Source organism: Macaca fascicularis, chromosome 2 (assembly GCF_037993035.2).
Source record: "Macaca fascicularis isolate 582-1 chromosome 2, T2T-MFA8v1.1".
NCBI lineage: Eukaryota > Metazoa > Chordata > Mammalia > Primates > Cercopithecidae > Macaca > Macaca fascicularis.
This window is the reverse complement of record NC_088376.1, coordinates 32,827,100-32,854,547: the sequence shown is the minus strand read 5'-3', so window position 1 is coordinate 32,854,547 and position 27,448 is coordinate 32,827,100. Positions and strand designations below refer to the sequence as shown.

The window sequence follows — 27,448 nt, the reverse complement described above, 5'->3', positions numbered from 1 at the left end:
GAATGTGTTGTTCAGTTTCATGGGAAGAGTACTGGCCCTGGAGTCATCCAAGTTGGGCTTAAGTCCTGGTTTTGCCACTTAGTAGCTGAGTGACCTTGAGGAAGTTATTCATTCTTTTGGAGTCTAAGCTTTCTTACTTGTAAAGTGGGCATGCAAAGCCGACTTTAATAATTTGTTGTGAGAATTAGAGCTACAGCTTTTGGAATTCCTGGCACAGAATAAGGGCTCTCTTATCGACATATTCTTGGATAACTGTTGTATAAGGCAAAAAAGAAGAGTGGCTAACATAGGGCAGGGATGCCTGAAGGGCTTTATAGAAGGAAGAAATGGGTAACAGTTGAGGGGGAGCGGGTCCAAGTGAGATATCAAGGAAGGATTCCTGGAAGAGGTGGCATTTCAGCTGATACTTGAAAGCAGAGGTTTGCTGTGTCAAGATGGGAGGAGTGGGAGGTGAGGCTTAGGCTGTGTTCCTTCTCTGGGGAATTCCCCTTTGTCCTTCTCAGAAACTGGGTCTGAGACCTCAGAGAAAGTAGCAATAAGGTCAGGGAGTCCTCAGTCCTGAGTCCTAGAGAGTTGCAGAAATATCTGCATCACATTTTCCCAACTTTCTCTATTCTCAGTCATATTCTTACAGCCCTTCATTTTTCAAATTTCATTTCACAAACCTCCAGAGATGGAAGTTTTGCCACTTTTCACACCAAAAGCACTTTTTTCTTTAACCACATGGCATCAAACTTTTTCTAAAAAGGTTGACATATGTAAACCACTCAGCTGTACTTTGTTTCATTATTGTAAAAACAAAAGTAGCTGGACTAGATGATTGCTGGGGTCCTGTCCAACTTAGCAGGTGTTGAATCTCTATTTGAACCTAATGGTTCAGGCTCACGAATATCTTCTGCCTCTTCTCTGTGTTTCTCTCCTTCTGCCGCTCTCTTTTCTGTCTCCGTCTTACTCTCTCTGTCTCTGTGTCTGTCTGTCTATAACTTTGTCTCATCCTCTGGCATCGTCTCTGTCTTCCCAAGCACGTACCATTGAATTTAAGTCAAATTTCTGGATGTATGCTCAGCTACTTTTAACTGCTCTCCAGCCAAGTGTGCCAGACTGGGATTAAGAGCCCTGGTCTTTAGCCCTGGCACTAACTCACCGTGTGACCTAAGTCAACCCATTTCCCCTGTGGGTCTGGATTTTTCTAGATGTACAATGAAAGCCTTGGACCAGATGAGCTCTAACCCCTTCCCAGCTTTGGCATCTACCACGGTCTGTGATTCCTGAGACATCGATGGTTCCCAGACAGGGGTGAAGGATCTCCCCTCTTCCCCCTTAGTGAGCAATCTTTGCCCTCAAGTTCCCTCAGGTGCCTTAGCCTGGCACCAGTTCACCATGGCAGAGCTGCCTGCAAAATCTAATTCACAATACAAGTTTCCGGGGCCTTCCTGCAGCTGTCAGCAGGTGTCACATTCACAGTATTTTGTCTTAATTACAGCTCTGGGATTTATCAGCCAGGCTAGAGACCTCTTCTGGAATACGACATCCCTGGGAGCTGTTCCAGGCGCTCCTGTCCCTGCTGCTGCCACACAGAGGCCCGTTCCCTGCTGATGGGGCCAAAATTGATTCTGCTTTGCGTGCTCCTCATGCTGTGTCTCCCACCACTACCGCACAGAGAGCCTGTGCAGCACAGATAACTCCCACACCCTTCCCAGGGACCCAGAGGCAAAGACTGTCTGAGGCAGTGCCAAGGCTCCCACCAGCGTGGAGCACTTCACGTCTGCTGTCCCATCCCAGAACCCTGGTGGACAGAGAAATAGGTAGGAGGACCCAAGTTCTACCTTCCCACCGACAACCATTCCCTCCTTGGCCAAGCTTTGGCCAGGTTCCCCTGAGCCCTCTTCTTGACTAGGCCTTGAACGTGGGCTTCCGTGTCCATCCTTGCAGAGTCCAGTTACAGCCAGAATCTTGATAAGTCAGTTTAGAGAGAATCCCCCACCCTTGAGAACTGATCATCCTGGTCTGCCTTCAGCAAGAATCCTGTTAAGTTGGTTCAGTCAAAATCCCCCTATCATGATGTCTCCTCTTAGTAGTTTTTAATCCACTGACCCACCCAACCTGCTTTTTGGCTATAAATCCCCACTTGTCCTTGTAATGGAGCTAAGGTTGGTCTCTGTGTCCTATTACAATAGTCTTTAAACCTATTGCAATGGTCTTGGATAAAGTCTTCCTTACCATTTTAACCAGTGTCAGAATAATTTTTTCTTTAATCTCACCTCTAGATCCAATGGTTTTGTTTACTCAGGAGAGTCTTGTAAAAGACTGACCTCTGGGGGACAAAGTCTTCATCTCATCTGCTAACTTTCACTGATTTTTTTTTTTTTTTTTTTTGAGATGGAGTTTTGCTCTTGTTGCTTAGGCTGGAGTGCAATGACATGATCTTGGTTCACTGCAACCTCTGCCTCTTGGATTCAAGCGATTCTCCTGCCTCAGCCTCCCGAGTAGCTGGGATTACAGGCACCTGCCACCACACCTGGCTAATTTTTTGTATTTTTAGTAGAGACAAGGTTTCACCATGTTGCCCAGGCTGGGCTTGAACTCATGACCTCAGGTTATCCACCTCCCTCAGCCTCCCAAAGTGCTGGGATTACAGACATGAGCCACCATGCCCAGCCTTTTATAAATTTTTTTTTTTTAAATGAAGTCCCCCTCTGTCACCCAGGCTGCAGTGCCGCAGCGCGATCCTGGCTCGCTGCAACCTCCACCTTCTGGGTTCAAGAGATTCTAGTGCCTCAGACTCTGGAGTACCCAGAATTACAGGAAAAACACCATGCCTGGCTGTTTTTTGCATTTTTAGTAGAGACGGGGTTTCGCCATACTGCCCAGGCTGGTCTTGAACTCCTGGCCTCCTGTGATCTGCCCACCTTGGCCTCCCAAACTGCCAAGATTACAGGCGTGAGCCACCACGCCCAGCCTAACTTGCACTGATTAATACAGGTTTCCTGGAATGCTGTGTTAAGAAGGACTCTGAGGAAAGAGGGCCATGACTTGTTAGTATCATCCTCCCCGAGATGAGAGGAAGGAGCATGGCCTGCGCTGCATACTTGCAGACTCTTGTTTGGCAAAACCCACATCATGAAATGACAATGACCCAGGCTCAGCATTTCCCAGGCATTATTGCATTTAACCCTCACAGCTGATTATCCCCATTTTACAGAGGAGAAAATGACTCTTGGAGAAGCTAAGTCACTTGATCTGGACCACATAGCTAGTACAGAATTGGAGTTAGAGTTCCAAAGGCACCTTGCACACAGCCCTAGGAGGAGGTGCCTTCCTGTGGTCATCTGACCCTGACCCTTGGTGATGGCTCACTGGTTCCCAACCACTTCCAACCTTCCTCCTGTCCTCACTGCTCTGGTCAAGGGGGGTGAGTTTCCCGGGCTAGCTGGCTGCCTCTTCTACTAACTCCCAGCCACTGATTTCCCATCAGAGGACCTCCTCTGAGTTGGGGCTGTGTGGAAAGGCTAACATTCCCCCCAAAATGTGTGCTCCCTCTTCCATAGGCCAGAGTGATCCCTGTGAAGTAGCTGCATTTCCCAGCCCTCTGCAGTTTAGAAAGGTGGGGGCATGTCATTATTCTTGCCAATGATTCTGCCTGGGTATACAGACTCAATTCCTGGGGGACAGTGGAGCCATGGGATGGAAAGGGCCTGCACCCCTGAATGCCAGAATGGAGGTGCACTGCCCCCAACCAGGGACACTGGTCAGTTAGGTGAGCAAAAAATAAATTTTGATTAGGATAAGCCACTAAAATGCTACATGTTATAGCAGATAGCATTGCCCTAACTCAGTTGTGAGGTGCCAACAATGGGAGACATTCCTTGATGTTCCCCACTCAATCCTTTGATCCCCGCAACAGCCCCACAAGGTACATATTAGTACTGTCATCCTCTTTTTCAGGTAAGGCTCAGGGAGATTAAGGGATGCACCCAAGGTCAAACGCAACAGTTACCAGCACACAGTGGAGATCCTCCACCGCCACCACCACCTAGAGAGAATGAGCAGGAAACCTCAGAAGAAATGGCACCCAAAGGAGTCAGAAGCGTTGACTCAGCCAGCTAAGGTTGGAACCACTTACCAATGCCCAGAATCACGTCTTTCTAATCAAACCCAATGACTGTTCATCTCTGGGTTTCAGTTTCCTGGTTTGTAAACTCCCATGAGTAAATAATCTCTGCTTATCCCAAACACAGACAGGGTTCAATCAGGTGTGCCGGTGGTCTTCAATCAAACATGGGTTTACCTCCCCTATTCTGTTCTCCAGAGTGGGTGACAAATCTGCAACTCACTTGAAGTCCATCAATAAAAAGATGAATAAACAGATATATGATAGAGCAATCACAGCAAAATGATAGCCAGTGCAGATTTGATGCGGTGCATGATTCGTTTTCTAGGGCTGGGGTAACAAAGTACCACAGACTGGATGGCTTAAACAACAGAGACTTGTTTCTCATAGGTCTTGAGGCTGGAAGGCCAAAACCCAGGTGTGGCAAGTTTGTTTTCCCCTGAGGCCTCTCTCCTTGGCTTGGGCATGGCCACCTGCTTGCCATGTCCTCACACGGCCTCTCTTCTGCCCGCATCCCTCGTGTCTCTTTGTGTGTTCAGATTTCCTCTTCTTATAAGAACACCAGTCAAGTTGGATTAGTGCCCACTCTAATGGCCTTATCTTAATCACTTTTATAAAGATCTCATCTCCAAATACAGTCATATTCTGGCTGGGCATGGTGGCTCACGCCTATAATCCCAGCACTTTGGGAGGCCGAGGCAGGTAGATCACTTGAGGTCAGGAGATGGAGACCAGCCTGGCCAACATGGTGAAACCCCTTCTCTACTAAAAAATACAAAAATTAGCCAGGTGTGATGGTGGGTGCCTGTAATCCAAGCTACTCAGGAGGCTGAGGCAAGAGAATCATTTGAACCCGGGAAGTGAAAGTTGCAGTGAGCCGAGATCGCACCACTGCACTCCAGCCTGGGCAACAGGGTGAGACTCAGTTTCAAAAAACAAACAAAACCAAAACCAAAAACAAATACAGTCACATTCTAAGATACTGGGTATTATTGGGGCTTCAACATGAATTTGGGGAAGACACAATTCAGCCCCAAACAGTGGACATATTGGTGTTCCCTGAACAATTATCTTTTACTTTCTCTGAATGTTTGAAATTGTTCCTGATTTTAAAAAGAATACAATTAAAAAATTTTAGGTAGGCAACAGAGAACCAGAAGATACGTTCACAAGGATGAGGGTTGGGAGCAGGTCAGCCCAACTCCCTTGTTAGCAAACGTCTAGGGGCCCCGGGAGCTGCACAGAGCTAAGGCACCAGCGCCTCCTGGAGGAACCTGAAGCCGCTCATTGAGAGGCCTTGAGCAGGTTGTTGAATCACTGCAAACAATATAAGAAGGTTACTCTCTTCTGTCTCCCACCCCTAACCCACAGAGATGTCTTGAGGAGGAAAAGTCTACCCTCACTACGAGGATGAAAGAAAATCAGTCATCTCATATCGGTCATTATTTTATATAAGTCATATATCAAAAATACCTCCTTTGCACACATAGTCAAGAAAACAAATCCATCCCCCTTTCTTTCCCCTGACCAGGAAATTATTTTGGACCTTATCTAAAGAAAGGCATCTGCTTTTTGAGTTCAAGTTCTAATCTGACCAAATGGCATGTGGTAAGTAGAGAGGAAGGAGGAGACAATGCTATTAGGAGCCAAGGGAACATAAAGAAACCTCTCCATGGCTGGCTGCGCCTTGATTCTGAATTTGATTACAGCGGCCAACATAAATCAGCCGGTGCTATTAAATCTTCTGCCAGGGCTTGACAGGGGAGGACAAGTTTGTAAAAATTATTCGGGAGATCTGGCCATAGGTCAGAGACAAAAGCTTCCAGCTGCATCGAGCCCAAAGGGTGGGTTATTTCCAACACCTGCTGACAACTGTGACTGCGTGGAAAGACCCTGTGCTTCCAGCCGCTACGTTTCCATGCCTTCATTTTTCCATGGTGACAGTTTAGCTCTACAGGCATTTGTAATTCAAAACCACCTGGCTCACTTATTCCTTTCCCCATATCCATCCCTGCACCCCCCCCCACCCCACCTCCAGGATCTATTGTCCAAGGGTCCACAACAGGTGGGGAGGAGGGAGGCTGGGTTCCTGGGAGCCCCATGGCTGCCCACTGGCACAGACTGGCATCTCTACCCATTGGTCTCAAAGTCACTACAACTCCTGGATTCCAGAAATGGGGGAACCGAGGGCAGATCCCTCTGGACTCAGTTGAGCACTAGCACTTATCATCTGAGCAAGCTGGCAAGATAAACCTTAGGCTTTCTGTAGCACTATAATCCTGTGATTCTACCAATCTGGAAACTCTCTGAGATCTCAATTTTCCTTGCTGCTTTGGATCTAAGGACTTTTAAAGACAAAAAATCCCATCCTGTGCTCCAGATGAAAGGTGGTACTTTATATGTACAGATAGTATTTTGTTTAATTGTTTAGAATAGGTAATACACGCATATGATTCAAAATTCAAAACATATAAACAAGTATACATTAAAATTCTTTCTCCTACCCCTCTCCCTCAGCTACCCAGTTCCAATTATTTATTATCGATCATTACTTAGTTTTCTATGTATACTTCTGGGACTATTTTATGCACATACAAGCAAATAGGTAGGTATAATATTTTCCCCCTTTTACTCAAAGGGTTACTTGCAACATTCTATTATACATATGGTACTTCCTCTCGGTTTCTTCACAGTATTTTTGTTTAAGAGACGGCATCTCATCACGCTGCCCAGGCTGGAGTGCAGGCATAATTTCACTAATGATCAGCACAGGAGTTGTGACCTACTGTTTCTAACCTGAGCGGGTTCACCCCTCCCGGAGCAGTGTGGCATCCCGCTCTTGGAAGGACACTGTAGTGATGCCAAACTTGGTGTGGATATCCCATCACCATAGTGCACTATAGCCCAGAACTTCTAGATTCAAGTGATCCTCCAGCCTCAGTCTCCTGAGTAACTGGGACTACAGGCACACACCAGTGCACCAGGGTCTTCACAGTATTTCTAAGAAATTATTCTGTAACTACATAAAATGCATGCACATTGTTTTCTTTTCTTTTTTTTTCTCTTAGAGATGAGGTCTTGCTATGTTGCCCAGGCTGGTCTCATATTCCTGGCCTCAAGTGATCCTCCCAACTCACCCTCCCAAAGTGCTAGGATTACAGGCGTGAGCCACTGTGCCCACCCCACTTTCTTTTCTATGGCTGCATAATATCCCTTTCTTTGGAAGAACCATAATTTGTTCACTCTGCCCCCTACTGATGTGCATTTGGATGATTTGCAAAATTTGCTGATGCAAACAATGCAACTAAATAACCTTCCACATGCATCTTTGTGTATGCTGGTAAGACTATCCATTACATGAATTCTTAGAAATAAAAATACTGGGTCAAAAACTATGGGCACTTATAATTTTTATACATACTGCCTAATTCATCTCCAGAAAGCCCCTGTCAATTCACATCCCCTCCTAGAAGCAGTGGATGAGAGTGCCTGTTTCCACACACCTTCACCAATAGTCTGATGTTCGACCTTTTGAATTTTGCCTACTTGATAGGTGAAAAGTGGGTCTCACTCTGTTGCCCAGGCTGGACTACAGTGGTGCATTCATGGTTCACTGCAGCCTTGACCTCCCAAGCTTAAGCAGTCCTCCCACCTCAGCCTCCCAAGAAGCTGGGACTACAGGTGTGTGCCACCACGCCCAGCTAATTTTTCATATGTCTTAGTAAGATGGGGTTTTGCCATGTTGGCCAGCTGGTCTCAAACACTTGGGCTCAAGTGATGTGCTAGCCTCAGCTTCCCAACGTGCTGGGATTACAGACGTGAGCCACTGCACCCAGCCTTCAGTGTGGTTTTAATTTTCATTTCTCATATAGTGAATGAGACTGAGAATATGTTCAAACATTTTGAAGCCATTTATACTTTTTCCATTTTTTTCATTGGGTTGTCAATTTTTCTCTTACATTATTTTTCTTACACATAGGAAAGAAACACTTTATTACATGACTTGCAAATATTTTTCCTAGTTTGTTTGGCCTTTTGAGTTTGTTTTTGCCACACATAATTTTTTTATGTAGCAGAATTTAATGTATAATTATTTTCTTTTATGGTTTCTGGGTTTTTCCACACACCAAAGTTACTCAAAAAAACTCCCAAGGTTTTTTCTAGTAATTTTAGTTTCATATTTTATATTTAAATCTTAATTCATTTGTAACTTATTCTGGTGTTTTCCTGTGGCCTAAAGCAGAAGACAAAAACAGTCTTTAAACTACCGTAGGTAGCCTGCCAACACCAGCTGTCACAACTCTCAGCAACACGTATTGAGCACTCACTACGTGCTAAGCATCGGCCTACAACAGTCCGAATGTGGCCTTCATTTGAAACATTACTTATCTGAGATAAGTAAACTGAAGCTCAAAGAAGTAGAGTCTGACTTGAACACAGGTGGGCTGTCTCCTTGTCTTGATTGCTTTGCTCTCACACAAACTCCAACCACTTGTATAACAAGCATATTGTAGGCGGTACAATAAATACTGGTCATCTGATTGAGGGGAAATATCTCAAATGCTATGTATCTTAAGTAATGGTCGTAATGAATCTAGAGACTGAAAGCCAGGTTTGACGAATGAATAATTCATCAAATTGTCCATCAAATAATTCCACAAAGCCCCCATCAATTCACATCCCCTCCTGGGAGCAGTGGATGAGAGTGTCTGTTTCCACACACCTTCACCAACAGTCTGATGTTGCACCTTTTGAATTTTGCCCATCCTGTAGATGAAAAATGGGTAAATTTTGAGTCTCATTCATTACATAAGAATTAAATTATATATTATAAATTGTATATAATTTTCATTATATGAAAATTAAAAACACACTGCAGGCCAGGTGTAGTGGTTCACGCCTGTAATCCCAACACTTTGGGAGACTGAGGCAGGCAGATCGCTTGAGCTCAGGAGTTCAAGACCAGCCTGGGCAACATGGCGAGACCCTGTCTTTACTAAAAATAAAAAAATTACATACATAATAACTATAAGAAGAAGGAGGATCTTAATTCAAAGGGATTTTATTATTTTAATTAGAAAAAAAACATTGAGCGAAATGCAAAGCAGCAGCAGATGGGTATATGGCCAGAAAGTTGGGCATCTATGTTAAATTAGCCACTGTTTGCTGGCATTCCACTTGAAAATCTCATATTTAATCATTTTCCTCTGATTGCCCAGGAGGACCTGCACTAGGCAGGCCTGCTGACTTAATGGCCATTGTCACCTCAAAGGAAGCATACAAGACAGATGCCATGTGGACAGAGGACCTGCTCTGATACGGATGAATTGGATACAGTAAGTGGCTTGTCTTCTTGCTAGGTTTTGCATAGAGTTGCACAGTTTCCAAAAAGTGGACACTCTCAGGATTGCAGTGCCTTGTGGGGTTTCCTCGTAAGATCACCCCGTCTTAGAAGGGGAGACGCTTTCTCCCTCACAGCCACAGGAAGAGCTCCTGCCTGTGAACTCTGCCGGTTAGTAGGCCTTTCTGCTGAGAACTCAGAATGGCTAAGGTGTTGTTCTCAGGTGTGAGCATACCATGTCCTGAAAGTCAAATGTTGCCCCTCAAAGTACAATAGTAATTCCTGACTACATACTCTGACCTGGGCCCAGAGCTGGGCCCTTCCCAGGCTCTCTCCTTGGATCCTCCCAATAATGTTATGGGTTGTATATTCCCCTTTTCCAGGTGAGGAAAACTGATTCTATGACATCCAAGGTCCTGTGGAGCTGGGATTCTGAACCCAGACCTCCGGTTCCATAGCCTGTGCACTGGGATGTCCCCAACTCAGCCTCAGGCTTTAGATGGAGACTCGATTCTGAAACTGGAATCTTCAGCCTCGATTAAGAGCAGATGGGGCCGGGTGCGGTGGCTCACGCCTGTAATCCCAGCACTTTGGGAGTCCAAGGTGGGCAGATCACGAGGTCAGGAGATCAAGACCATCCTGGCTAACACGGTGAAACTCCATCTCTACTAAAAATACAAAAAAAAAAATTAGCCGGGTGTGGTGGCGGGCGCCTGTAGTCCCAGCTACTCAGGAGGCTGAGGCAGGAGAATGGCATGAACCCGGGAGGCGGAGCTTGCAGTGAACCCGGGAGGCGGAGCTTGCAGTGAGCCGAGATCGCGCCACTGCACTCCAGCCTGGGCGAAAGAGCGAGACTCTGTCTTAAAAAAAAAAAAAAAAAAAAAAAGCAGATGGGATGATAGTGGAATGAAGCATCCCAGGAGGAGGCAAGTGGCTGAATTCCAGTTTCTCTCCACCATTTGGAATAATGGTTGCAACCAGTAATTGAGAGCAAACTGCATGTCAGGTGCAGTGCAAAGCTCTGTATGTATTAGTTCATTTTATCCCCATCACAATCTAAAATGGAGACTCTTATTATCTCCATTTTACAGATGTTTAAACTGAAATATTAAGAAATTAAACCGTGGCTGGGCACAGTGGCTCCTGCCTATAATCCCAGCACTTTGGGAAGCCAAGGCAGGTGGATCACTTGAGCCCAGGAGTTTAAGATGAGCCTGGGCAACATGGCAAAACCCTGTCCCTACAAAAAATACAAAAATTGGCTGGGCATGGTGGCATGTGCCTGTAATCCCAGTTACTGGAAGAAGTGCTGAGGTGGGAGGATCCCTTGAACCCAGAAGGTGGAGACTGCAGTGAGCCGTGATTGCCACAGCACTCCAGCCTGGTGACAGAGTGAGACAAGGAGGGAAGGGAACAGGAGGGGAGGGAACAGGAGAGGAAGAGAAGGGAGGGGAGGGGAGGGGAGGGGAGGGGAATGGAGCAGAGGGGAGGGGAACGGAGGGGAGAAAGAGAGCAAGAGTGAGAGGAAGGAAGGAAGGAAGGAAGGAAGGAGGGAAGGAGGGAGGGAGGGAGGGAGGGAGGGAGGGAAGGAAGGAAGGAAGGAAGGAAGGAAGGAAGGAAGGAAGGAAGGAAGGAAGGAAGGAAGGAAGGAAGGACGGAAGGAAGGAGACCAAAACAAAGATCACATGGCCAAGATCTCTCAGCTAATGGGTTACAGAGACTCACTGAAGTCCAGAGCCGTGTAAATGGGAACTCCAGGCCTTTTACTCTCACATCAAGGGTTCTCAGTGACAATGCTTAGAAGAGAAACACACGCCAAGACCCCTTCTTTGTGTGGGTGCTAATCCTGTAAATTTGCAAACAGCATGTTAGCCACAAAGTCAGGGAAAGTCTAAGTCTAAAAGGATATTTAAAGTCTGGTCCCCCCCTTAATTTTACAGATGAGGAAACTGGGTCCTATAGGAGAGCAAATGACTTGTCCAACACTACAGATGTGTCCTAATTTTACCTGAACTCCTAAGGACTGCGCTGCAAGTCTGTCTAAAAACACAAGTAAACAGGCAAATGACCAACCCTCTGCCTACATATCTCCATATGACTTTCTACTGAACATGAACAAAATCATCTTGGCAGTCATGCCCAGGGCAGCTGGCTTCTAAGCCTGTCCAGTCAATGCACTCTTATTCTCAGGACTCCAGAGCAGAGAGAAGTAAGGGCCAGAGCAGCGGACTCAGATAACGGAAGAAAAGAAAAGAAAGGCAAATAAACCATTTCCCTCAGATACTCTGGGGAGGGCATTTCTGGGGCCCAAATTGTTCCTAAAGTCACCTCGGTCCTTCAATCCTCACTTTCTACTGGCAGACAGGAAGAGTGAGGGGACAAACCACCCAACCAACGCTGCTCCTGCGGGGCCCTGCTGCTCTCTAGAGACAGGGGACACCTGTGTTTTCCACCATGATGGTTCCCTACCAGGACCTTGTTCCACGCAGCTCTCAAGAAGATCGACAGAAGGAAAACAGATTGTTTCCTCACCTGGAGACTCCCTAAGTCCTGGACATTGTGCTCAATGATTGAGAATTTCATTTCTAGATGACCACAGAGAATCTGGAAACATTCTGGGGGCCACTCCATGAGGTCCATCCCAGTAAGGATGGTCTCAGAAGCCAAGTTGGCCCTGTTGGACACAATGGGCAGTCCAATTTCAACTCTCCATGATCATAACCCACCCGACAGGCCCCTCAGGCAGGGGACAAGTCCAAACACTGGAACAAACCCAGAATCCTAGTGAAGTAAGAAAAGCAGGTGGGCAGGAAGGTCTCTCCAAGTAGGATGGCTAATGTTGCCCCATTCCTTGTCCTTCTGGATCCCCAAGAAGCCCCATGCCAGGCCCGAAACCCCTGGAAAGTCCTCTGTGGAGCACCATCCTAGGAGAGAACTCCCAGCAGCAGCAGGAATGCTCCTGGTGCCTTCTCCAAACCTCTCAAAGACACCCATAGGAAGAGGAGAGTGGTACAGAAGGATGAGTGAGGAAAGTGCGGGATGCCTGGGAGGGAGGAACCTGCCCGACTCACACTGATGCTTCCTTCTTTTCTTTCCTCTTTTTTCATTTGCAACCCCCAGCTGGTTGATGGTGCAAAGCCTGTAGCAGCCACGAGGCCTCTTCTTCAGCTGTTGCCAGCTCCCAAACACGCGCCCCATGCCTGTGTTTATGCTGGTTGCCATGAGAGATAAGTGCGGGCTTGAATGGAGCTAAATGCTCCTGGGCTGGGAGATGGAAGAGGGCCAGGTGTATTTTTAAAGCATCTGGGAAAGCCGGTCACCACGAGAAGAGCCTCCTTCTCTGGGCAACGTGTTCCTTCTTTAGGGGCTGGTTTACAAATGCAAAGTGGGTGGAAGCTGAGTCTCTTCTTTTTTGCCGTAACTCACTGGATATTTTAAGCAAAAAGTTCTTTGGGTTGTATTTGGGATTTCTGCCTTTTGACACAGTCAATTATAGAAAAAGATCATGACCTCTTGCCATGTGTAGACACACCATGAGGTTCTGGAAAGAATGACAGAAAACATGTATATATCGCACATTGTATGCCAGGCACTATTGAAAGTACTTTATGTTCACAATTAGACCACTTAATCCTTACAACTTCTCTGGGAGTTAAATCCTACTTTTAGAGCCATTACATGGACGAGGAAGCTGAGGCACCAACAGGGTAATTTGCCAAGGTCACAAAGCTAAGGGAACACAGGATTTGAACTCCCGCAGTGTGGCACCAGAGGCCCTACTCCTAACCACTCTGCGATTCTGCCTTTGTCACGGTTTGGGGTCTGAAGTCCTGATGTGGAATGTTGACCCAGGCACTGCGTGACTGCACCTCTACGAATGTTCCTTTCCTCTTTGGTAAAATAGGGGTACTAATGGCTATCTTGTGACACTGTTGTGAAGATTAAAAATAGTATGTGTCAATAGTCTGGCAACCAGAAAGCACTCAATGAAAGGTAACTTTAGTGTTTTTAGTGGTGGTTCCATGGCCCGCTGGATCCCAACTTCCGCATCCCGGCGGGGAAGGGCTGCTGAGCTGTAACTGTTACTGTCCAGAGGGGTGATGGAGGCAAGGAACTGTGTAAGGGCCAGCAGGATACAGTTGGTCTCTCACACTGTCTACAGCAGAGGACACTTCCCTGTCCGTATTCATTAGTCCCACCCATTCGTTAATCCTGCTCATGCTTTCAGCTTCCCATCACAGGGTCTTCTGTCTATGCCAGAGCGCTTCTCCAACCATGGGAAGTTGTTTGGGGTAAGCAGGAAGAATAGAGTGGTGAAAATCCCCAGGAGTTGATGGATAAATATCCCAGTCTCCCTAAGGCTTGTCTCCCTAAGGCCCCCAGTAGAATTGAGCCCCATTTGCTCATAGCAGTAATCTGTTCCCAAACACACTCCATACTGACTGCCTTCTCTTCCCTGTCTCACTTCCCCACTGCCCCTCTGGGATCACCTCCCAAATAAACTACTTGCACTCAAATCCTTGTCTCAGGCTCCGCGTCTGAGAAGGAACCCAAATGAAGACAGTACACATCCCTGTGTCTTTGATTCTGATGTCACTTTAACAAAACACTCATGGGTCTGTTTACCTAGTGGAAAAACTAGGTAACCTGTGGCGGCCCCCACAGATATCCAGATCCTGATCCTTGGAACCTATAACTGTTACCTTATATGGAAAATGGGACATTGTAGATGTGATTAAATTAAGAAGTTTAAAATGAGGGGCTTATCCTGGATTACTTGGGTGGACCCTAAATACAACCACAAGGGTCATTATAAGAGACAGGCAGAGTACATTTGACACAGAATGAGGTAAAGTGACCACTGAAGCGAGATGCTATGCTGCTTGCTTTGAAGGTGGAGAAAGGGGCCAGGAACCAAAGAATGAAAGAAATGCAGTTCTAGAGCTGGACAAGGCAGGAAACGGATGCTTCTCGAGAACCTTCTGAGGGAGATTGGCCTTGCCAACACCTTGATTTCTGCCCAATGAAATGGATTTCAGACTTCTGACCTCCAGAATCATAAGATAATAGATGTGTGCTGTTTTAAGCCACTAAGTTTGTGATGATTTATTACAGTAGCCATAGGAAACTAACATACGAACTCAGAAGTGAGCTAGAGCAGAGGCTTTTACACTGTGGTCCACCAACCAGCAGCATCACACTCTTGGGCCTCACACTAGAACTACTAAAGTAGAAATTCCTAGGTGTGTCTCAGTGGTCTGCTGTTTAACAAGCCCTCCAGGTGATTTCCTTGCCGGCCGTAGTTCAGTGATTAGCCCTGGCCAGAGATTAGAATCACCTAGAAGACTTTAAGCATTCCCGATGCCTGATTCAACACCCCAGAGATTCTGATTTAATTCGTCTGCTCAGCTTGGACTCTGGACTTTCATAATGCAACCTGGGTGCATATTCTTTTGTCTAACCAGGGCTGGGAACCAATGCTGTAGTTTGAGACTCTCTGATCTAGAACACTGACTTTCAAACTGAGCTGTGCAGAGCTTCGGGATTCTAGACAGATGCTGAAGAATGGGAAGGCAGAGGCCAAGCCAGTTAGGCTCCTGGTCCCAGAGACCAGCGTCACATGCCCAGAGGGGGCCAGAGAGGTAGATGTAGTAAGGGAGGTGGATGGGGGTTAAAAGCAGACTTAGCGAGCTGCAGAATCTCCATTCCAGTGATGGCCAGAATGTGCGTCCAGCAGTTTGTCCTACTTTTCAAGAGGTTTGCTTCTTTATTTTATTTTATTTTTTTGCTAAATAGATATCAGAAATACTTTTTTTTTTTTTTTTTTTTTTGAGACGGAGCCTATATCTGTCACCCAGGCTGGAGTGCAGTAGTGCGATCTCGACTCACTGCAAGCTCCGCCTCCCGGGTTCACTCCAATCTCCTGCAGAGTAGCTGGGACTACAGGCGCCCGCCACAACGCCCGGCTAATTTTTTGTGTTTTTGGTAGAGACAGGGTTTCACCAGGTTAGCCAGGATGGTCTCCATCTCCTGATCTCGTGATCCGCCCGCCTCGGCCTCCCAAAGTGCTGGGATTACAGGCGTGAGCCAGTGCGCCCGGCCCAGAAATACTTTTTTAAAAAAATGTTAAAGCATTCAATTTTTAAATGTTAGCCACTAAGGCAATTTTTAGAAATCACCAACTCCCGCCTTTTGTACTCTAAGGGCTAAGCATAAAGGCTGGATTTAGTCTTTGGGTAGCTGGTTCACGAACTCCGTCTCGCCCCACGTGTCTTTCATTCATCTTTTAGGACTGGATAAGTTATTCTCAGAGAGACGACAGAAACTCCATGTGGGTGGGATATTTTGTCTGCTTGCTCACTGCTGCATCCCCAGGCATATAGCTGGCACTCACGGAATGTTTGTTGAATTAATAAATCCTCATAGCAATTCTGTGAGACAGAGACTACTGTATCCATTCTTCGGATGAGAAACTTGGGGCTCACTGCATGAAGTGAGCTCTCTACCATCACATGGTTCATAACCAAGGGAGGCACAATTTGCACCCAGGACCCCTCACAGCAGGGGCTACTGTGAAGAGCAAGACAACTGTAGTTGTGAAAGTGATTTGTAAAACAAGAGGCTTGTGGGATCATTGGTGCCAGTCCATAGGAGAAATACAAGTGGTACTTATGACTGGATTGCATTTAAAGAAGATGGGGGCCGGGTGCGGTGGCTCATGCCTGTAATCCCAGCACTTTGGGAGGCCGAGGCAGGCAGATCACGAGGTCAGGAGTTGGAGATCAGCCTGGCCAACAAGGTGAAATCCCGTCTCTACTAAAAATACAAATTAACTGGGTGTGGTGGCAGGTGCCTGTAATCCCAGCTACTCAGGAGACTGAGGCAGGAGAATTGTTTAAACCCAGGAGGCGGAGGTTGCAGTAAACTGAGATCGCGCCACTGAACTCCAGCCTGGGTGACAGGGCGAGACTCCGTCTCAAAAAAATCAAAATCAAAAATAAAATAAAATAAAGAAAATGTGACATGAGGTTATTTGGTGTCTCATCAAAGCCAGAGCGGCTCTCTGTTCACTCTGAAGCTGTGTTGTTTTTGTATGGATGTGGCAGTGGTGGCTGTGGATCTGAAAAACGAGGTGTAAGTGTGGCAAATGGTAAGGTGGGGGGTTGGCCCAACTTATCAGAAGGGAAAGTCTCCCTCTCTCACACCCACCTCTCTCTGTGTCTGAATAGAACATGAGCCCACTGCTGCATGCAGAGGCTTGGGATGGGGTTGGCAGGAAGCCTGGGACCCCTTAGAGAGTTCTTTAATTTAAGAACCCTCTCTGATTTTATTATCCATAGGAAATATGGGGCGGTAAATCAGAGGAGATGGCTGGCAAGTGCATTACGGAGCATTAAACAATAGCTGATCAGCATCAGACACAAATAAATGGTCCATAATCTAGTGCCAAGAACATGGATAGTTCCCAAGTGGTGGCCTGGCTGGCTTCCAGGCAGGGGAGCACGAGGCTGGACATCAGGCCCTATAGGCCACAAAATGCCTGCTCTGGGTTACGTCCCAGCAGGCAACGGGAGAAGATTATAGTACCCCGACAGAAATCACATCCTTCCATCTGATCTCACTCTGCAGGACTGGATTTGGGTGTTCTAACCATCTTGTTTCTGACACCCAGACCCAAACATCACCTGGAGTATCCTGCCCTCCTGGAAAATCCTGTATTCGATGAGGGAAACCACATGTGTCTGCAGGGGCCTCCATGGGTCAGCTCACCATGCCTAAAGAGAAGGCTTGGGAAGTGGATTCCCCTGGCTCCCCACCCCCAAACACCCTGGCTGACACCATTTCACTAGAGTATTGTTTAGCTTAGATCCTTAGCCTCCATTAAAATGCAAGAACCATCAAAGGAGAGATAAATCAGTATCCTGGTAAGTCATGCACACTTTAATATAAAGCAATATTCAATCTTTTGCTAGAGCTTTGGGCATTGATATCCTGAGGAAAAAGTAGGAAGGAATGGAAAATAAAGAATCCAGGCCAGGCATGGTGGCTGTAGTCCCAGCACTTTGGGAGGCCAAGGCCAGCGGATCACTTGAGGTCAGGAGTTCGAGACCAGCCTGGCCAACATGGCAAAACCCCGTCTCTACTAAAAATACAAAAATTTGCCGGGCTTGGTGGCACATACCTGTACTCCTAGCTACTCAGGAGGCAGAGGTATGACAATCGCTTGAATCTGGAAGGCGGAGGGTTGCAGTGAGCCGAGATCGCGCCACTGTACTCCAGCCTGGGCAACAGAGTGAGACCTGGTCTCAAAAAAACAAACAAAAAAGAATCCAGAGGAGAGTTTCCAGAGGATAGGAGGGTAGCCTACAGGACTTTAAAAGCCAATATCACTATTTATCCAAAACCATAAGCAGATTTGGTCCGTATTGGTGAAAGCCCTGAACCTAGAGTAAACAAGCAGATTCCAGTCTGCAGCTCTCCCACATACCAGCTGCATGACCCTGGGCAAGTCACTCAACCTTTCTGAGCTGCCATTTCCTCATCTGAAAGGGGAAGTGGTGCTGCCCCCATTCAGGAGTGCTGTGAGAATTACACAAATTAAACTGTGTGGAAGGCCTGTCCTCCTGTAAATACTATTGTCTTTGTGTCTGTGCCTCCACATTCTGGAAATTGTACTACTACTAAGCTACAGCTGTGGGTGGATACTGGAGCCAAGTCAATCCACAAACCCAGAATTGAGTCCAGCCAGGGCCAGCCAAACCCAGGCTAGATTAGCTGACCCTTAGTTTACCCACAAACACAGGAACTTCAACAATAAATGATTGTTGTTTTAATCTACCAAGTGTCACGATGGTTTATTACCCACCAGTGGTTAAGGCAATACACCAAACGTGGGGCTTTTGGCATTTTTAATAATTGCCATGTCAATAGAAATCATTCTAATATATAAATGGCATTTATCTACCTTCTTAAGCAAGATAAAGCAGGCACAATCCAGTCATCATTCATGCTCATCATAATGAAAACCAGTTAATGTGCTGTAGTCAATGATGCCTTCAGGGGTTACAGATAGAGCAGAGTCTCTAGAGTTAGTTCTAGTCTACTATTTTTTGTTCATTTTTTGAAAAGAAGTTTCGCTCTTGTTGCCCAGGCTGGAGTGCAGTGGCGCGATCTCGGCTCACTGTGACCTCTGCCTCCCAGGTTCAAGCAATTCTCCTGCCTCAGCCTCCTGAGTAGCTGGGATTACAGGCATGCGCCACTATGCCCGGCTAAATTTGTATTTTTAGTAGAGATGGGGTTTCTCCATATTGGTCAGGCTGCTCAAACTCCTGACCTCAGATGATCCACCCACCTCGGCCTCCCAAAGTGCTGGGATTACAGGCGTGAGCCACCGCATCTGACCTACTATTCTTTTTGAAATCTCAGACCCATTTCCTAATTCTCTATTGTTTTTCTTGAAATCATTCTTATCATCTGTCATTGTGTCTATCTTCAGCAGCAACTCCTCCATCCCCAATTTAATATGCTACATGGAATTCACCACCTTTCAAGTCACGTACTATCTACGTCTATTAGAGTGGTGTCCAAAGTAAGAGTTAATAGGCGTAGAGTAAAGGCCTGAAATAGTTTTGTGTATATCAAACATTATGTGCTTTAGCACTGGCATTTCTATTATCAGTTCTGGCCTCTGATGTTTCTTGCTCCATTCCTGGTTCTCCTCTGGGACCCAGCGGTGGAGGTTGCCAGGTAATGAACCTCAGATCCAGATAGCTGGTGCTGTGCATGGCACTGCTGGAATAGTCTTTCCTGAAGACAGTGAAGGAGTGGATTATCTATGACGGTAAGTACTGGCCTACAGGCCCGTGACAGCTCTTCCTCCATCGCAACCCCTTTCCGGGGCATTTACCACATGCCACCTGTGTTTCAAAAGCAGGTGATCATGGAATCCCCCAGAGCAGAAGCCACATCCTACTTGTCTCTGTGTCCCCTGAAGCACACACTAGAGTGCCAGGCACACAGTAGGCACTCACTAAGTTATATGCATAGAATGAAAAGATTTTCCTGGTTGCCCTTATTTTCTGTGTATACACAGCCTATCTATAGAAGAATACGAGTCTATAAGCTTCTGAATATAGAATATTTTATATCAAACTGCTGGAAAGTATTTTCAAAGGATTAAAGTTGTCTTTTCAAGGAACAGTTTCCATTCTTTTTAAGCTTGAGTTTATTTCTGAACTGTGCTTTCATAAAGTCATGGTGACTAAATTAGGGGGACAAAGCCAAGTGACCACCAGAGAAAACATATCTTTGTGATACTGAGCTGGTTACCTTAGTGATTCCCCCTAGGTCTATTCCATTGTTTTACCAAATGTCTAATGACCACATTCCCAGCCAGAAGTGTCTGTGGATGTGCACACTGGTTGTTCTCCATCCCAACCCTCCCCTTGGCTCTCTGCCCTCAGTGTTCCGGTCCCTGATCTCCATGCTCTGCCCTCTGCCTTCAAGTTGGGATGGCCAATGAGAGGCGCTGCCAATAGGTGCTTGGATGGGAGGAGAGAGAAGATGGTGTATTTCTCCTTCACTTTCTCCCTGCTTTAGGTCCCTCCATGACCAATGCTCCTGCTTGATGGCCTCTCCTCCAAAGCTCCAAATCTCCCTGGGATCCATTTTCCTGTTTTCCCCTCTTGCCTCTTCAAGCACAGGGTGGTAAAGGCGTATTGCAGTTGCTAATTTCTAGGTGCCTCAGCATTCCTTGTTGGTTCCCTTAACCCCACCCACACCTCTCAAAGTGATCTCTTCATTCAAATCTTTTTATCTGAACCATCTGAGTTGCTTCTTTATTCTGCTGTTGCCCTGATTGGTACAGTCTGCAAAAACCTTACCTAAGAGATAGCTATGCTGTGCCAGGGCGCTCTCCAAGACAAAGAGTTCAAAAGAAAACCAGAGGTTCTTTTCTCTCTAGTTTTCTGAACTCCTTAACCACTTTGGTGCTATTTACATTAAGTAATGCAAAATGTTGGTAAACTCCAGTTTGTAGATGAGACGCTTTTATTTATTCATTCATCAAATATTTATTGATTACTATGTGCCAGGCACTGTTCTGACCCTGGGAAAACAGTAAAGTACAAGAGAGACACATGCCCTGCCCACACGGTGCTTATAGTGTAAGGCCACTGTCTCTCAGAAGTCAGGGAGCTCATCAGAGGCAGGGCTGGAACCAGAAAACTGAGTTTCCTTAACTCCTAACCTTCAGCAGATTATCAAAGGAATCTATGACCCAAACGTGATTAAGAACCACCAAATTAGGCCAAATTAACTCTCAAGCTTCTCCCTTCAACTGGGGAATAATGACTACTCACTCCTAGAAGAGGCTTGATGCTCTTAACTTGAATTTGCAGGGGTATGTGGGCACACACCCACGGTGACACCACCATGCCACCTTGCCTGCCCACCCTCCTGAATTCTCCACAAATCCGCCCCCGCCTCCTTCTGTTTCTCACACTTTTATAATTAGCCCCACACCAGTCTCTGAGTCACTCCCTCACGGCCCACAAACGTTGGCTACACAACTTGCTGATGAGCTGTTTTTATCAATGGACAGCAGTTGGGAGCTGGATTCAGAGATGTGCCCTCTCCGAGAGCCTGGCATTTCTGGCCCTCCCTGTGTTTCCAGCAAAGGCAGTGACGTGAAATTTCTATCTCAGTTGAAGTATTTATGAGACTCATGTTGGAGGGCATAACTAAAACTTCGCTGGGGAGAGTCGGGAGCCACTGAGGTGAATTGAGGGGGGCTGTGAGGGTCTGCCTGCCTCCTTCAAGCCTCCGGAAACATCTGAGTTTCCTCAGAAAGGTTTAAATAGGCCATCCTAGTAATCCAATACTTCCCCTGCTCTGGGCCAGACAGGACAAGGGCAACAGCCTGGTGACCTCAGAAAAGGTCGCAGGCTGGCAGAACAGCCCCTTCCCCAAATCTCCCAGCCTCATACCCGGGAGACACACTCCGCTCCAGACCTGGCTGTCTCTGTGGAACCCCCTCCACTTCTCCTTTCTCTCTCTCACTTTCTCCTGAGAGAAAGCTCGCTTCTCTCAGGACCTCCAGCTGCCGTGTCTGAGGCTGAAGGGAGGTCGCACCCAGGAAGACAGGGCTGAAGAAAGGGAAAACCTAGTCCTGAGGCTGCAACTGCTCCCCGCTGTCCATCCCCGACCCCACTGTCCCCTGCCATCTGCATTTTCCCTTTGAGGGACTATTGTGGCCATGGATGCTGCCTGGGTCTGGAAAGAGGTTTGTTTACTCCACAACAGCCCCTGTGAGGCAAGCCCCCTTCGAAGAAGAGGTCAGAGATGTATTTATAGAAACATCTGAGACCCACTTCTCTATCACTTGCACTCCTCTGTCTCTTTGAAGCTCTCCCAAATTCCTGACCAAGATGAAATCATGCAGCAAATAGGGAGAAGTAGGGGAGGCAGAAACCATTTTTCAAAGCGTCTCTGCTTTGAGCAGCCAGGTAGGAGCCGGTTGGAACAAGGACAGAAAGGGCTTCCGAGACTAGCTCGGGTGTCAGGAAGCTGCTGGGGCAGCCGTCTCCCTTCCAACCTCCCTCCACCGGGAGTTGAATGGCAAAAACATCAGGACACATTGCAAAACAATCTTCCTTCCTCCCACATCCCCTGACAGATGGAAGAGAGGAAAGTTGTGGCCATCGTTTACCTGCTGAGATTGGGAGGACGCTGTTGATGAAAGTCGGCTGAGACACGATAGACAGGAAGAAAAGCTGAAGATAAATTCCCAAAGTCATTGGATTCAGGACAACCATGCTGGCCAGGGTCTGGTGAGTGTCAAGTTAGAAAGGAGGCTGCTGCGGAGCCTTGCTTATCTCTGCTTTTCTCTTCCTCACTGCTGTGTGTGTGTGTGTGTGTGTTTGTGTGTGTGTCTTTCCCTCTTTCTCTCTCTCTCCCTCCTCCTCACCCCCTCCCTTTCTCTCCCTCCCCCACCTCTCCTGTCCCCCATGCCTTTACCAAGAAAGAATGCCAACCATTTCCCATTAAACCGTCTCCATACTACATAGAGTTATATTTATCTCAAGCACCATATCAAATGCCCACATTAAAATTAAGATGTCAAAATTTTCTTTTTTGGAGACTGAGGTAAGTGGCTAGTGAAGAGGTGATCAGAAGGCAGCCAAGTCTCAGATGTTCACTGGAGGCCGTCCTCAAGGGCAGAGAGGTTCCTAATTGGTTATGCACCACCATCTACCTGCTTGGAACTGGGCAGAAACAACTCTCCTGATTCAAACCCAATTTCATGAAGAAAAACCCCTCCGCTGTCAGCCTGGGACATTTTTACCCACTGTGTAACAAATGTAAAGTTGACGTTTAATTTTTTTCTTTAATCATCCAATAAAAAGGAGGAAGGAAGTAGTTTATATTTTCAAACAGCTTTCTCTGTGAAAAAGTGTTTCTCTCTCCAAAAGCTGCAACCTTTTGATTCAATGCAAGGCAAAATAAAAGAAAACAGTAAAAGGATAGAAAAGTGAATGATATTTATCAAACTATATTCAGAAAAATAACATCATTAACTTAATCTTTGGCTAGACAAAATTCTTCAAATAAAAATTATCACACTCTTAATACCTTTTATGAGTTTATAAAAGCCTGTTATAGAGATGATTAGATTACTAAACCAAAACAATAATTCACAGAGTTGTTCATTTTGCTTTAATTTACATATTACATGCCTCATAGGAGTTAACTCAGAAACAGTCTGGTAGCTACTGGACGCTGGGGTGGGCATCTTGCCCCCGTGCTCATTGTGGGGAAGGTGGAGTTGGGTCAGGGCATGGTATAAAGCGATACTTTACAGCTGTACCACCACATTTAGGCTTGACTCTCAGCTCTGAGTGGCAGTGGACAAGCTCACCTCCCTAAGCCTCAGTTTTCTCATCCATAAAATGGAGACAATGTTCCCTTTACAGGTTTGTTGGAAAGTTAAGTGAGGTAACGGGATTGAATCCTACACGGATTAGAACTTGCATATAGAGACAGCACAAAGGAGACCCAGGGAGCCATGGTAGCCTGGGTGCAAAGATGGCCTCCAAAAATCCTCCCATCCCAGTATGTGCATGCCACTCTTCCCAGCAAAAAGCAGGGTTAGTTCCCCTCCCTTAAATCTGAGGTGGCTCTGTGACTTACTTTGACCAATAGAATGTGGCTAAAGGAACACTGTGCCATGCCCCGGCCTAGGCCTTAAAAGGCCTGGCAGCTCCTGCTTTTTGCCTTTTCTTGAAAATCAGCTGCCACTTTAAAAAGTCTGGACTACTGAAGAGGCCACATGGAGGGGGAAGCAGCCAGCCTCCAGCTGTTCTGACTATCCCAGATGCAGCATCAACAGGTGAGTGAGGCCATTTTGGAACATCTAGCCCTGTCCTTCAGATGATGCCAGCCACAGGAGTGACCCCAAGTGAGACCCTCTAACGAACTGTCCAACCCAGATTACAGAGTCATGAGTTAAAATGGCTATTGTTTGAAACCAACAAGTTTTAGGATGACTTGTTATGTAGCAATAGCTAACTGACACAGAGTTGATAAGGAAAGCTTTTGAAAGCATGAAAAATATACTTGAACTACATTCAAAATTTATAGGACACATTAAAGAGAGGGTACCCCCATTTAGCTGCTCCCAAAATTTTTACCAGAAGCAGCTGTGACTGTTGCCCATACCCAATCAGGACATTCTCAGGCTCACTCTTGTTAACTCTTGGAGCCCCAGCAGCCAGCTTCTGGTGGCTTGGAGAAGGTACAGTCTACCTGGGAGGAAGGTATCTCTTGAGTGACTTGGTGTCAGAATATGAACTTTCACTATCTAGCTCAGATTCCTCCTCTGCAAAGCCAGTATGACTTCCTCCTTCTCTCAGCACAAAGAGTTCACCACTCACCATATTCTTGGAATGAATTCTGTCAATATGTCTTACCAGTGACACCTGCTGCTATTGTTTTTGAACACCACCTTGTGTTGCTATTTAGCTGGCATTAACATCCCTTAAGATAGGGGAATATCCCACAGCTCTGTGTACTCTTAAGGCCCCCAGGACAGTCCTTGTCACCTAACAGATCCTCAACAATGTAAGTTACTTTGATCAAATCACACCACTGAATAGAATGAAAAGAGAATAATGTACAAAAGTAGCATAACTTTACGCTCCAGCTTCCTGCACAACTTGCATTTCCCCAGCACCCCTTGGGGCCTCTGCACATACAGCTGGCTGACCTGGGCCTGGTACAATGGAGGGCTTTGGTGAGTACGGTGAGAGTGTGAGAGGGACTACGGACGGCCACCCTGAGTTAGGACCCGCAGACAGAGAGGCTAAATTTATAATTCAAATCACTGGAGAATGAGTCACTGCTGATCTAAAGTTACTACAGGAGCCTCTATCCTTTGGGGAGGCCCCATCACAGAGTTATTTATAAGGCCCCAATACTTATTAAACAATTTTTAGTAAATTTCCATTTCCTCAGGTATCTTATATTTTATGAGCCTACTTCTTATAAGATTACCCTAACGGACCAAGACAGAAATTATCATCTTTCTTCAAATCCTCCTGGAAGGGCTCTGATGCTTCCAGAATCTAATAACATAGACTATTAGATTTGTCCAAAAGGAAACTATTTGAGATTTGAGAAAAGCTCACACCAATAAAGCCATTCAAAGTCAGAGTCTTCCCTCTCAGACCTTGTAGGCAGACCTGGTGTATACTGGAAAACAATCTGTTGGCCCCATCAAACTTAAAATGCACATGCCATCTGACCCAGAAGGTCTCAGAAATACTCATTCAACTGCACAGTGGTTTAGGTGCAAGGATGTGCATTGTTGCCTCAAGTTGGAAACAGCCTAACTGTCCATTAATAAAACATTGGTGGAATAAATCACGGGACATCCATTCAAAATGTTATGCAGTGACTAGAAAGAATAAGGAAGCCTTTGCAACAAATGGTGCTGGGAAAATCTGACTCCCATATGCAAAACAAACAAATAAAAACAAAGCTTAACCCTTACCTTGCCCCATGCATAAAAATTATTTAAAAATAGACCATAGACCTAATTGTAAATGCTAAAATATTAAACTTCTGGCAGAAAACAGGAGAAAATCTTAATGACCCTAGGTTAGGCAGAGATTTCTTAAATAAGATGCAGATACAAATCTTAAATTTAAAAAGGTTAAATTGGACTTTAAAAAAACTTTAATGCTTCTGCGCTTCAAAATATAATGCTAAATTAGAAAGCCAAGCCAAAAACTAGGACATAATATTTGCCAAACACATACATGATAAATGATTTGTAGCTAGAATATATTAAAACTTTCACAGCTCAATAATAATAAGATTAAAAACTCAATTAAAAGAAATGGCAGGCCAGACATGGCTCACACCTGTAATCTCAGCACCTTGGGAAGCCAAGGTGGGTGGATCACTTGAGGTCAGGAGTTTGAGACCAGCCTGGCCAACATGGTGAAACCCCATCTCAACACAAAATACAAAAATTAGCTGGGTGTGGTGGCACACACCAGTAATCCTAAGTACTCAAGAAGCTGAGGCACAAGAATCGCTTGAATGTGGGAAGCAGAGGTTGCAGTGAGCTGGGATCCCACCACAGCCCTCCACCCTGGGTGACAGAGCGAGACTGTTTCAAAAAAAAAAAAAAATGAAATGAAATAAAGAAATGGACACAGTCTGGACAACATGGCAAAACCCCATATCTATGAAAAAAAAACTAGCTGGATGTGGTGGTGCACGCCTGTAGTCCTAGCTACCTGGGAGGCTGAAGATGAGGGATCACCTGAGCCCAGGAGGTGAAGGCTGCGGTGAGCCATTACTGCACCACTCCAGCCTGGGCAACAGAGTGAGACCCTGTCTCAAAAAAGGGAGGGAAGGAAGGAAGGAGAAAGATGCAAATATATATTTCACCAAAGAAGATACATTAATGACAAACATTTGTAAAAGATTCCCAACATCTTTAGTCATTAGGGAAATGCAAATTAAGACCACAGTGAGATACCACTACACATCTACTAGAATAGCTAAAATTTAAAAGACTGACGGATATGGAGCAACTGGAATTCTCAAACATTGCTAGCGGGAATGCAAAATGGTGTAACCACTTTGGAAAGTCAGTTTCTTAAAAAGTCAAATATATACTTATTATACATCCAACAATTCTAGTCTTCAGTATTTATCCAAGAGAAATGAAACACATGTCCACAGAAAGACTGTACATGAAAGTTCATAACCACTTCATCTGTAATAGCTAAAACTAGAAACAACCCAAATGGCCATCAACCAGTGAATGGATAAACAAACTGCATGTGTACAAACAATACAAAACTACTCAGCAATAAAATGGAATAAACTAAGTAACATGGAAGAATCTCAAGTGCATTATGCTAAGTGAAGGATGCCAGACACAACAGGCTACATACTGTATAATTCCATTAGTAGGACATTCTGGAAAAGGCAAAACTATAGAGCTGGAGAACAGATCCATGGTGCTAAGGGTTAGGGTTGTGAGAAGAGAAGGGAGCCCAAGAGAACTAGTGGTGATGAAAATATTCTTTATGCTGATTAGAGTGGTTATATATTTTGTCAAAATTCATCAAACCATACTCTCAAAAAGGGTGAGTTTTATTATATGTACATTTTCCATCAGTATACTTGACTTTAAAAAGTAAGAAAAATGTCACATGTGTGCACTGAAATGGAAGACTGTCAGTGGAACATTGTCGAGTGAAATAGGAAAGTGGCAGTATATCTGACCAAATTTCTGAACCAACAAGCAAATCTGTTTATCAGTTTTTATATGTGCATAGAGAAAGATCTAGAATGATGTACATCCCACAGTATATGGGATGAGGGAAGATAAAAGGAGAATTCCCTTTTCAAGCTTATACATATTTGTATTAAAATTTTTACAATGAGCTTTATTTAATTTGTAATTGAAAAACAAA

General features: G+C 45.6%; 2 protein-coding genes across 15 annotated transcripts in view; both read right to left on the bottom strand.

Annotated features, from left to right (window-relative positions):
- Nucleotides 1-22,352, bottom strand: part of COLQ (collagen like tail subunit of asymmetric acetylcholinesterase) — a 71,646-nt gene extending 49,294 nt beyond the window's left edge. For 10 of the 13 annotated variants that reach the window (XR_012430664.1, XR_012430665.1, XM_074030990.1 and 7 more), the window contains exon 1: nucleotides 22,162-22,352. Coding sequence is in view for 5 of the 13 variants with exons in the window: in XM_005545712.5 (XP_005545769.2) it covers nucleotides 22,162-22,267 (106 nt within the window). In the remaining 8 variants the exon portion in view is untranslated. Of the gene's footprint in view, nucleotides 1-12,523; nucleotides 12,994-17,634; nucleotides 17,732-22,161 lie in introns of those variants that run through there. The other 3 variants (XM_074030982.1, XM_065539375.2, XM_074030988.1) reach the window with 3 other exon arrangements.
- Nucleotides 1-27,448, bottom strand: part of HACL1 (2-hydroxyacyl-CoA lyase 1) — a 110,858-nt gene that overhangs the window by 9,211 nt on the left and 74,199 nt on the right. The window lies entirely within an intron of this gene.